The sequence below is a fragment of the Telmatherina bonti genome (genome assembly GCF_933228915.1).
Source record: "Telmatherina bonti genome assembly, chromosome: 1".
NCBI lineage: Eukaryota > Metazoa > Chordata > Actinopteri > Atheriniformes > Telmatherinidae > Telmatherina > Telmatherina bonti.
The window spans coordinates 23,639,764-23,651,822 of NC_136619.1; the positions used below are offsets into that span (position 1 = coordinate 23,639,764).

At 36.5% G+C, this 12,059-nt stretch overlaps 2 protein-coding genes across 2 annotated transcripts in view; both read right to left on the reverse strand.

The window, feature by feature from the left end:
* Nucleotides 1-3,196: 3,196 nt before the first annotated feature.
* Nucleotides 3,197-7,974, reverse strand: LOC306772642 (dynein regulatory complex subunit 4-like; the record flags this gene model as incomplete). The annotated part of the gene is made up of 9 exons (XM_079262210.1): nucleotides 3,197-3,274; nucleotides 3,704-3,769; nucleotides 3,873-4,082; nucleotides 4,183-4,263; nucleotides 4,799-4,998; nucleotides 5,084-5,138; nucleotides 6,067-6,267; nucleotides 6,762-6,959; nucleotides 7,960-7,974. 9 exons carry the CDS (start codon nucleotides 7,972-7,974, stop codon nucleotides 3,197-3,199), a joined length of 1,104 nt encoding a protein of 367 aa, XP_079118336.1.
* A 1,331-nt stretch (nucleotides 7,975-9,305) lies between these two features.
* Nucleotides 9,306-12,059, reverse strand: part of LOC306772729 (transcription factor E2F5-like) — a gene marked incomplete at both ends in the record, with an annotated part of 4,208 nt that continues 1,454 nt past the window's right edge. The window contains 4 exons of the mRNA XM_079262331.1: nucleotides 9,306-9,421; nucleotides 10,231-10,546; nucleotides 10,653-10,717; nucleotides 11,962-12,005. Of these exons, the coding sequence (XP_079118457.1) occupies nucleotides 9,306-9,421; nucleotides 10,231-10,546; nucleotides 10,653-10,717; nucleotides 11,962-12,005 (541 nt within the window). The remainder of the gene's footprint in view (nucleotides 9,422-10,230; nucleotides 10,547-10,652; nucleotides 10,718-11,961; nucleotides 12,006-12,059) is intronic.

Here is a 12,059-nt window from a genome sequence, read left to right on the forward strand (position 1 = left end):
AATTATAAAATGAAAAATAAATAATAACAAAAAAAGGTATAATGACCAGTGTGTGTATTCAAACTGTAGTCAATATATTTATGCAACACATTAAAATTAGTTTCTGTTGATATATTTAATTTCATAAAATAGTATTCTGTAACACAAATCTATAAAACTTTGAAATAACCAACTTCACAAACTGAATAATTGCAAAATGTGCTCTTTATCTATGTCTATCATAAAAAAAAAACACAATCTGTCCAAACCAGTTAAATATAATATATATATTAGATTTAATTGTTATACAGTTTTGCTAATATTTATTCATACCCTTTCATTAAAGAAGGAAAAAAACAGCTGCCTGTAAAATAAGTTGAAATTGATTAAAGTAATAATAAATAAAAATTTTATGAATATCATTACATTATTTTCTAATTCTGGTTCAACAGAAATATTTTTTTAAAAAGCAAACAAATGAGATAATTTATTACATATTACATCACTCATAAACTAATACTTTGTTAACCAATACTTTAATGTTTCCACTACAGTCAGGTGTTTTCTATTCCTCTCAGTCAGACTTTCTGCACCTGTTGACAGGTATTTTACTCTACTGTTCAACAGAAAAGTGCTCTAATTTGTCCAGGACCAATTTGTTAGTTTGTTTTTCTTTCTTCAACTCAATTAAATGCAAAACAGTGTCTTATATTACTAAATTATATTTTTCAAATTTTTAGTTATTGTTCCTTTTTTAAGTATCTTTATTTACTTTACTTTGTTTGAGTGACTGTTGTAAATTCAGCCTTTTCTTTAATGAAAGGGTATGAATACATATGAGCACAACTGTGTGTTTGTGTGTGTGTGTGTACACACATATATATATATATATATATATATATATATATATATATATATATATATATATATATATATATATATATATATATATATATATACATATATATATATATATATATATATATATATATATATATATATATATATATATAAACCTAAACTTACCGACCATGACAGATTAAAGTATTTTATTCAATATTGCATGTTTTTTTTAATTAAGCATTGCTCTCCAAATCTCTGCAAAGGAGTATCTATCAGGTACAGGGAGAGTGGCTCCAACAAAGCCCAGAAACGCTATCAGAGATTCCTGTCCAGAACTACTCAGTCCTTGGAACAGCTAAGACAATGCACAGAACCTTCAGCATGAACTAAGAACACAAAACAAATTTTAGCCTGAAATTTCCATTATTCTGTAATTACTATAATTTCATTTTAGAAATATGAGGAACGGAAAGGAAAGTTTCATGGTAGATTTCTTTATTGCTTGACATTCATATTTTTTATCAAAGGTAAATTACAGAAAAACATCAGATTCCAGTTAGATAGATCAGATACAGGGACTGCAGGATGTGCAAAATGCAAATTCTCACCTGATATTAACAGTCACTAGTTTCATCTATAGCTTCATGCCAACTCTTGTGTATGAAGTTGAATTATAAGCACACATCACCCAGTTTTTGTTTTCTGTTACCTGCCGAATGTATTATCATTCATAGATGCTTTTTTTTTCATTGAAAAGAGGAGCCCTGCCTCCATTACATCTCCTGTAGAGTGTGTGTGAGTATGCTCAGTTTTGATTGTCTATTGGACGGTAAAGTGGATCAAATTTTTCATTGAAGACTGTACAACTAAAAGGTTGTTTTGATCATTATGTTTGAATTGTTTATCCACAAAGAGAATATGTTTTCATATACACTGCCTAGCCATACAAAAAGGTCCCACTAATATTTTGTTGAGACACCTTTAGTCACAAGATTTATTTCCATCCAGTACTGTAATTATTTTTTTCCAAGGACTTGGTATTGATGTTAGAGTCCAACTCTGGTACATCTCAATGATAGTCAATTGAGTAAAGGTCTGGGCTCTGTGGTGGACAAAACGTGTGAAAATGATGTCTTGTGAGCCCTGAACCACAATTTGAGCCAGATTAATCCTGGCATTGTAATGTTGATGGCATAACATTCTCACACAGTATATTTAGGCAGTCAGCTGACCAAAGATTGGTCTTTGGGTACAGAAACAACAAAGTGTGTTCAGTGAGAGGCTTCTTCAGGTCCGCGGTAAGACTGAAAGATAAAGATCATTCTTGCCAGCAGCCACCAGCCTCCGGAACAAGACCTCCTCTAGTTAATTATCTACTACAATATTGAATTTCCCTTTGGGGATTAATAAAGTATTTTTCATTCATTCATTTCATGCTGCAGAATTTAGACCTGACTAACTCCAAACTGATCGTACATTCCCTCCCGCAGGCTTGTACAGTAAACACTAGGCATGATGGCTGCATCACTTTATCTGCCTTTCTTCTTACACTGATGTGCTCATCACCCTGGAACAAGGCTAAATATGGGCTCATCAGACCAGACAAACTTCTTCCATTGCTCCAGAGTGCAGTCTTTATGTTTCCTAGCAAACAGAAGCCCATTTCTCCAGTTAGCTTCACTAAAAATGGTTTTCTTAAAGCTAAGCAGCTGTTAAGCCACAATCCCTTGAGTTTCCTTCACCTTCTGCGAGTCGAAATCTTTTTACTTTCACTTTTAAACATAGCTTCGAGTGCTACTGTCGTTGATCTTTGATTAATGTGTTGGACAGTTCTTAACCCCCTTTTGCTGGTTTCTGCAATCTCCTTTGATGTTTTCTCTGCTTGATTCATGTCAACGATTTCACCCTTCCTTAAAAGACCAACATCTTTTCCATGACCACAAAAAGTGTCTCAACATAGTTATTTAAGAAATGAGAAGTGACTCATTGCATCAGTGAGGTTAAATAACTTGTTGCCAGCTGAAAGGTAATCGCCCATGCAGTAATTATGCAATAGGAGACTTACATATTTACTTAGTTAAACTCAGTTGGTGACTTTTTCTTGGCCAGACAGTGTAAATGTTAATAATTTTGTTGATATGTTTTCCTCTGGTCTGCTGTGGTGGGTCAAACTGAGCTGGGAGGATGGTGCCTCATCGTATACTGTGTATGTAAATGTGGCCATGCAGAAGGATTGGCCTGTTGAAGGGTTGGAAAGTTAAGATCCAAAGTATGGTGTACTGATTGTTTTAATATATGGTAAACTGGTTTTCTGCTTCCCTAAGCCTGGAATATATCCCATTCTTCCCATGCAGCCATCTTGCCAAATCCTCTGTCAAGGCATGAGGTGTTTGACAGGAATACAGAAAGCTCTTTCCTTTGCTTCAAAAGCCAGCAGCATATCTCTACGGGCCTGCAGAGTAATAATAATAATGGATTAGATTTATTTAGCACCTTTTAAGACACCCAAAGCTCTTTACAGTGGATCATTTATCCATCCACGCCTCACATCATACTTGGTGATTGTAAATCAAGGTAAAACATGTGCCCTGTAGAGTAATGTACACCAACAGCCTTTCTGACCACCAGCGATGTAGAGCTGGAGGCAAAGAGGGTGAAGTGTCACAACAACACATGACTGGGGGAGTGGGATTTAAACCACCAGCTTTTCAGTCATCAGACAACATGTTCTACCATCTGAGCCCCCTCAACCCACTATTGTGGGTACACACGTATTTCACTGCAGTTAAAAATATCTACAGAAAGATAAACCCTCACAGAATAATGCTGTCGCCCTAACAAATGCATGGCATTTGTTTCAGGAGGATAAGGAATGACTTACCTTAGCAATTAGATTTCTTTTTAATTCTAAGTTCTTAATGGCTGAATTACTGGTTTCAAGATCTTCCTGTAATTGAAAAAAATATTTGTTATGACTTTATAGACAAGGTCTTAACAAGAAAAAGCAACTGCAAAGTTGAGGGCACATGAGTGTTTATCTACAACTGTACCTCAACTTTTTTTATGATCTCTCTAAGAGCAGTGTGGTCAGCATTAGGGGATGAAAGCACAGCATCAAGCTGAGTCTGGATCGTCTCCAGGCTGTCTGTCAGAGCCTGCAGCTTCTTTTCCAGCGGAGCAACCTCCAGATCAACCTCATGCTGCATCTTCTCGATTTTCTGATTGAATGACTTGTACAGTTCATCCCTCTCTAGCTGAAGCTGCGTGAATGAACGGGCACATACATTAGAAAAACAAAGTTTTTAATTAGAGGTGTACCATAGTATTTAAGCATTGTGTCTTCAAATCTTTAGCTTGTACCTCAATGAATTTCTTTTCCAAGGCCTCATGCTGTAATCTGAGGTCTTTAAGTGCCTTTTTTTTGGCCATCTCACTTGCATCCTGTGAAAAACAGAAATTAAAATGGTCTTGTGCACAGTATGGCACTCATAGCATACAGGTGTTGCTGGTGCATTAGCAAACTAAGAGTTAAAGAAAAAAAACTACAACAAATACTCGCACCTTTTTTAATGAGCAGGACTGCGTTTTCTTCTCAGCATAAGCGATTTCTCCCTTGACTTTTGCGACAAGCTCTGAAAGACGTTGGGAGTCTTGCAAAATGGCTTGCCTGTTCCTTTTTATCTCAAGTAGTTTTGCTTTTTTCTCAGAACATCTCTCCTAGAAGTTGGAAGTAAAGTTGCAAGAATAATTTCATCAGAAAACTCTCAGTCTGAGTCTATGATAAAGTTAAATATCAGTTTAGCAAATTCCCATGGTTTTCTTATTTATCTAATTTATGCTTAGATTTATAAAAAGTCAAAAAGAAAATGTGTCAAATCAATTATTAGAAAATAATTATTAGCTTCAAATATGAGTTGCTGGTGTAAACAAAGCATGTAAAATCAGGTTGTAGTTGAATGCGTTTGCACATATATACCTCTTGTTTGTTGATCATCTTCATGTCTTCCTTGTGCTGAAAAGCTATTTTGTCGAGATCACTGCTGATTTTGTTGTGCTTTTCCCTAAGTTCATTGATGTAGCTGTTCCACATGAGCTCTCGCTCAGTGATCACACTCTTAGTTAAGGCCTCCATCTCTTGTTGCAGAAGCGGCATCTTTTCATATTTGGCTGTAGTTTCTACTCAAATAGTGACCAAAAAGTGGTTTGCAATTAAGTTTCTGCAAATATGAGGTGTGAAATTCTAATTCAAATTATTACTTACCGGTTAGTTGTCTCTCGTAGTTGTTCCTTGCTATAGTCATTTCTTCTTTATGTTTCTGTTGAGATAACAATCAAGTTTGTGTTTATTGGGGCCTATATACATTTATTTTTCAAAAGGCTAGTGATCAGGCTGGTGGGGTGGCTGATATGGAAAATGTCATAATTTTAAGGAAAGGCTTCAAAGCGAATTTACTTGGACTTCAACGTGACTCTGCTCATCAGATAACACAAATGAAGCGACACTTAGGAGTTAGTTCAAGCAGACAGCTTGAGCTACTATACTGCAACTCATGTGATTTGCCATGTTTGATGCAACACATCATACAAACCCATCCAATCTGGGCAGCCAATCTAAGCTGTATGCTTCCTGCCTTGCTCCTTGTCTTATGCTTGCTGCCCATACTGCTGCTGCTTTAATCACTGCATCTGCCTGCTTTTGTTTTGAGCCCCTTTACCATCCAAGCATCCACCAGTTGACTCCAGGTCAAAGACAAAATATTGTTATTCACTTCAAAATTCTCAAAAATTCACTCCAAATTCAGGTGAGACTCAAACCAACAACCTTCTTGCTGTGAAGCTGCAGTGCGAACACCACCATGTAGCTTCCATAAACAAACATATTACACCAAAGTTTATTCAAGTAATGTTGCACAGCGACTTGCAATAAACCATCTGTAGGTGTCATAAGATATACATTCACGATTTTAACCAAATGCTAGAAATTACATTTCCAAGTTTTGACAAAATGTGTGAAATGTAAAGTAGATGGCGTTTTGCTGTGGTTTCAGGGCATCTATTTCAGAGAGTAAATAACTTCAACTCAAGTCTGATTCATATTAATAATAGTATGAAATACAGTACAACCACGTGCATCTGAATGGGACACCTAGAGATTCTGAGGAAGTATGCATAAGATGATAAACAAGTAGATTGTCAGAGCTGATGAAGGTGAACATAATTAAATATACTGTAAGTTTTACCAACCAGTTCAAGTTCTTTGAAACAGTTTTCATTGTCCAACTCCTGCGTTTCTTTCCTGATAACCCTCATTTTATTATAAAGCTCGGTCTCCAATAGATCTTGCTCTTTCTGCAGAACCTCAGGGATGGCTAAGCTATAGGCTTTCAGCTCAGAGACTGTGTTCTGGTGTTCGCACAGGAGATGTTTCATCTTCTGCTTGTAAACCTGGAAGAAAGAATAATCAAAGACACTATTAAGAAAGAAAGAAGGTCATCTCTGATCTGCTCATAGATGGTGATGGCTTGTACAAACTTCATATCTGGTGAAAAACACTTCTCTTCTGCATGACATTGTTTCCTACATTGTGTCCTTTTTGAGTTCCTCTGGATCTAGAACTAGTTTGTCTTAAAGGTATTGAGTAAAACCTCCAAACATTTTTTAAACCCACTGTTGTCATATAATTTCAGTTTTAAGAGCAGGGTGGTAAACATCTTTTTTTTTTAAAACCAGTGTAATATGATTTGCCAATTGCAGGTTCACAATTAAAAACATGTTCATGTTTTACTCTCTTTCAGAATTTATAAATTTGGATTTGAATCAGTTTATTTTTAATCATATTGTTGGTTATAAAGAACAGGCTGGTACCCCAAAACACAGACTAAGAGTCAATCCAACTTGTCTTACAGTGTAACTGTAACATATCTGTGCATTAACCTTACCTGGATTTCTAATTGGTGTCGCCCTTCATTGTCTTCTTTGGCTTTGTCCAGGTTTTTCAGCTCAGCCTCGACCTCCTCTAGTTTTCTGCCAGTAATTTTCCAAAACGTGTGGATCTTATCCTTCTCCAGTTGGAAATAGTTTCTTTCTTCTCTCTCTCGGTCAAGCTCCTCTCGAAGCTGTGCAATATGCTCTTCCAGCTAAAATAACAGATGAGTTGTACTTTGACTAATAGGGTATGTACAGTACGCCTTCTTCAGTCTTGTGTTCTTTGAGATTATATAAACTTAAAACAAAAACTAATGAAATATTTTTTGGTTAATATTATTTTTTAATAGCAATTCTATTTTAATTATACATTGCTGAAAGTCTGAGTAGTCACCTTCACAACAAAATGTAAGTTGTTAGCCTCAACCTTCTGTGGAAGGAGCATCATAGCGCTATATGTGATTTGTGCAGCCCCAAAAACGAGCCAAAATCACCTGCAATATTCTCCTGCTTGGCATTCACTCTTATTTTGAGATTCATGTGCTGTCGAGTGTGTGTCAGTCAAAGATGTATGACTGGCAGCTTATTGACAGTCAGACATATTCTGGAGCCAGTGGTGATCCCATATCTCCCAACTCTATCCTCCAAATGACAGCACTCTCCCCCACAGAGCCAGGATCATCACAGAACACCTTTATGATTGGGGTGTGGAGAGGATTGTGTGGCCTGCCACAAGTCCAGACCCTTAAACCTATTGTACACTTGTATAATTAGTTTGGGTATGCCGTATGTGCTACAGTAACCAACACAACCATGCTGGTTGACATATGTCACCACCCGGTTGAAGAATGAGACATCATCTTACAGGAAAATGTAACCTGAATGGTGACCAGCATGATAGGAATATGACAGGCTGTTGTGGCTGCATATGGATCTTGTACAGGCTACTGAAGTCCATGACAGTGTAAATTAAATCAATTGAAAAAATGGCCAACGTGTTTTAGTTTGTTTTTCCTTCATAACTGTGAGAGCTCAATCATCCAATCCACCAAGCAAAGTAAATGTAATATGTCGATGTGTCCTAGTATTGTAAATATAATAATCATTAACACTATCTACTTAAAGACTATATACAATTTAAGTAAAATAATAGCTTGTTGAAAATACCCTACTGTGTACACCTTGGCACACCAATTACATTTGTGCTCTGACCTGCTCTTTGGACATTTCTTCTTTGGTAAGGCCATTTATCAGAGTAGGCGTCCTGGCTTTTGCAGGCTTTTTAGCTGTTCCTTCTTTCTTGGGCGGCTGCAAAAAATAAAAAATAAAAATACATTTTCACAAAAGGGTTTAAAAAAAAAAATCAGATCAACAGATTGTGTAAGGCTAACTCAACTTGGTTCAGTGTTTGTCTTTAGGCAAACAGCATCCTCGTGATCTGCTAGCTACATATCTCAAAGCATAGTCACAAGAAACTAATCCCTGTGGCTTGAAATTACACCACTTTAAACGTAAACGTTTAATCTAAATAGCAAATTTATTACCATTGTATGTGCAGAAGAAATAACAGCGAGACCGGTGAATCTGACCCCTTTTAAAGAGAGAAAACACTGCTCCGTCAGTCGTCAGCGCTCCAAGCCGTCTGTTTTAACAAACGTTTCCATAGCAACGTCAATAGCAGGCCTGAACACAAGTTAACGCACAGCCGATGGGTTAACAGCAGGGTTAGTGGTAGAAGTAAAATAAAAACATTTCAAGTACTGTTCCTGGGTACAATTCGAGTTTATGTTAATATTCCCTCTAGACGTCCTTTACTCCATGTTCATTTTTCGTTCGGTAATATGTTATACAACCAATCATATTACCGAAGACACTCACCTGTTCAGTTGTAGTATGTTCCAAACAGGTGTTTTTATAGTCCTCAACTGTCCCAGTCTTTTAGCAACGTATTGCAAGTATAACTTCATAATAAATGAATATTTGCAAATATATAAATAAAACGAACAAAAATAATAAAGCTTATCTGTTTTAACAATAAACACCGTGCCTTTGTATTGTATTAAACTGAATATAGGTGAAAAAGAATTTGCAAAGCATTTCATTTAGTTTTTATTTCCCAAATAATACACACAAACACACGTATACACGCACATAGCAACGGCGTCTGCACACCTCAAATGTGACAGTCCTCGTGCCTTTGGTAATACCTAACTTCTCCTCTAGCACCACCATCAGGTCATGATCAAATTCTCAGGTTCGTCATCACTTTTATTCCAAAGGATTTACTTTGAGCTGCAATTTTATGTCACCCTGTACTCATACAAAACAGCTCAACAAACTACGCTGTATGTACTGTATGTTGATTCAGGAGTGATAAGTGGTCTGTCAAAAAAGCCTGGTAGTCTTTTGTCTGCAGTTAACGTTGCAGATTATGTTATAAACTAAGTTGTTATGAACACTGAATGAGGCAAGGCACAATATCTGAATTTCAGATTTTATTATTTTTAAAACAGAAATCTGGAAAACATTCACTCGTGACAAAATAGAGGAGTTGATGGTCAAACATTGAGTGCGGGGATGTCGAAAAGGTCACAGCAGCCTTTGCTGTCATTCAGACTACAGACGTATTCATTCTCAGAAGGAGGTGTCGATAGATGGACCAGTGGAGAAAAAACTGAAGCAGAGATGAAAAAAAAAATACAATTAATGCAAAATTCAAGATGTGATTGACACAAATACAAATGAAGTTAGACAGCAACATTGACTAACCTTCAGAGGCCATGAACTGAGTGATCAGATCTGCACTCTTTACTTCTACCAAAATGAAAAACATCCTGTTTAATAATGAATTTGTATACCAAGTAAGCTGACTTTAAATAGGTATTTTGTGTAAATAACAGACACAACAAAAAGGGAACTACCTTTGGATGGATCTATTATGTCCTGTAGTTCCTTTGACAAACCAAGAACTGGAAGAAATTTTCTTTGTTAAAAACAGAGCTATGAGAATAATAAAAGAATAACACATGACTAAATGTGCAACAATACAAGACAGTGAAAAGCATGGCAGAAAAAAAAAACTTCCCATCAGACAGTAAAGAAATATCTGAGGTTTCCTCAAGTTATTATTTTAGAGCAATGTGAGTCACTTTACTAGTTTCTAAAATATTCATTGACATGAATAAAAAAAAACCAAAAAAAAAACCATTAAATTTTTTTTTTTTTTTTGTTAAATATGCCAGCTAACACTATATTGGCTGACAATATATTATCGACAATATATTACTGGCAATAATATATTGCCAGCCATTTTCTCTTACTGATTCTATTTGCAAGACAATGGGTTTTTCATAGCAGCTATTATTTCCTTTTTCTCCTGTTTTCTCTGTTTAGACGTTGTATAAACTTTTGGATGAGATTGTGTTCATGTAATGTGCTGAATGTGTCTGTCAATGGCGTATCAGCTAAAATGAAAATACTCACATGCCCCTTCACTGGCTCCATTAGGTTCAGTATTTACAAATGGTGCCACATGAAGACGCTGCATGTCCTCCGCAGCCAACCATTTACATTTAGTGCCATGTGTGCCGTTACCCGAAGCCATACAGGATGCAGTGCTGTTGTCTTTCTCATCTGAAGCACACATGGCTGACTTGGCACACTGTAAAATTTCTTCAGGTGGTGGGACAGGAAGTACAACAGGAGGGGAGCCGACAGAGCACTTGTTCAGAAGTACAACATCAATGGGTCCTCGTGTGCTTTTCAAATATGTCTGGTACTTTGCTGGGCAGTTTGGGACCTAAACGTTGATACACAGTATGCACACAAAGATTATCCCAAGTTGATTTAAAGCACTAAGTATAGAGAGGAAAGAAGCATAAACAATTCAAAGATGCAGAACTTACAGCTTTAGGAATGGGGACATCGAGCTGTGTGCCAGGCGGTGCTCGAACTACCAGAAGAGTGTTACCTGAAGGAGCACAAGACAACATTTTTTTGTTTTGGTTTCTTTTTGTTTTGTTCAATAAATTTTATGGTAAAAGCTATTTTATTTTTGTCGTAATACTAATACCACACCTATTTGTTAAACTGAAGCTGGCTTACATTACCTTGCAGCTCAGCCATTCTGCTTAATACCTCTCTAATGTTAAACATTTTCAAAGTGTAAATCAACATTTAAAGAAATCAGCACAGATGAATGACTGATGTGGCTTTTGACTTATAGCCTAATGGTAGACATTTATCACACTTATCAATTACTGACTGATCACCATTTTGAGGCCTTTTTTTTTTTTTTTTGCCTCTTTGGCTGACTTTAAAGTCTCTAGAAACCTGGCTCCCCCAAAACTACACCAAACTTGCCACTTGCTTGATTATTCTTGAACTAGTTATGGGTATTTATCTTTTTAAAAACATAAGTTTCCTCAAGGAGGTTTTCTCCAGGAAATAGTGAACTGCTATGAAGCTGCATCTGACCTCAACACTGTCATGGCAGCAGTTTGTAGAAATTTCAGTTTTGTGCAGTTTTGTACAAGCCAAACAGTTTTGGCCCAACCCCACTTCACCTTCACCCAACTTCATCTTAAAATTATATGATCCTCAGTTTTCTTTTACGGATCATGTGGTAGTAATCCAGCCCTTCAGTCTGGGTGGGCATCGGTGGGTACTTGGATTACAAGATTCCCACTTTTACGTGTTCATGAAAAGAAAGGTGCACCTTACTTTTGCAAAGCTGACGGGGGAGGGCCAAAGAAAGGAACTGGGACTGCAATCAGGCCATTGTCGTGACACTTACTATAGTACCTGACTGTGTCAGATTATCAAACATCTGACAAGCAAAACATGTAGTCCAGGGTCTCTATGGACAGATGTGTGGCTCTGCTTTTATTTAGCAAAACATGTTGAATGGGCTTAGTATATTATAACATACAGCCTAGATTAAGAATTTCATTAGATGGGGCTTGATGAGACTTTTTATTTTGCTCCCATCTAATCCAGGCTCGTTCATAGACTGTATATTCTCATTTGGTCTATGGGCTCGTTTCTGCTTTAAACTGTACAGCATTCTGGATCTGCAACCTCTTAACTTGTCAAACACCTTGCCATAGAAATGAATGGAGCTGCAACACAGGGAAGCCCTTCCAAAGGAACAAATGACACAAACATACACAAAAAAGGAATAAAACAAAAAAACAAACAGTGAATATACATTACCATTGAAGCAGTTGCAAATATCTTCATGAGTCACATAAGTCAGAGTTGATATAAGTTAAGAAATAAGACATACACAGTTTACAAATTCTAAAACATTA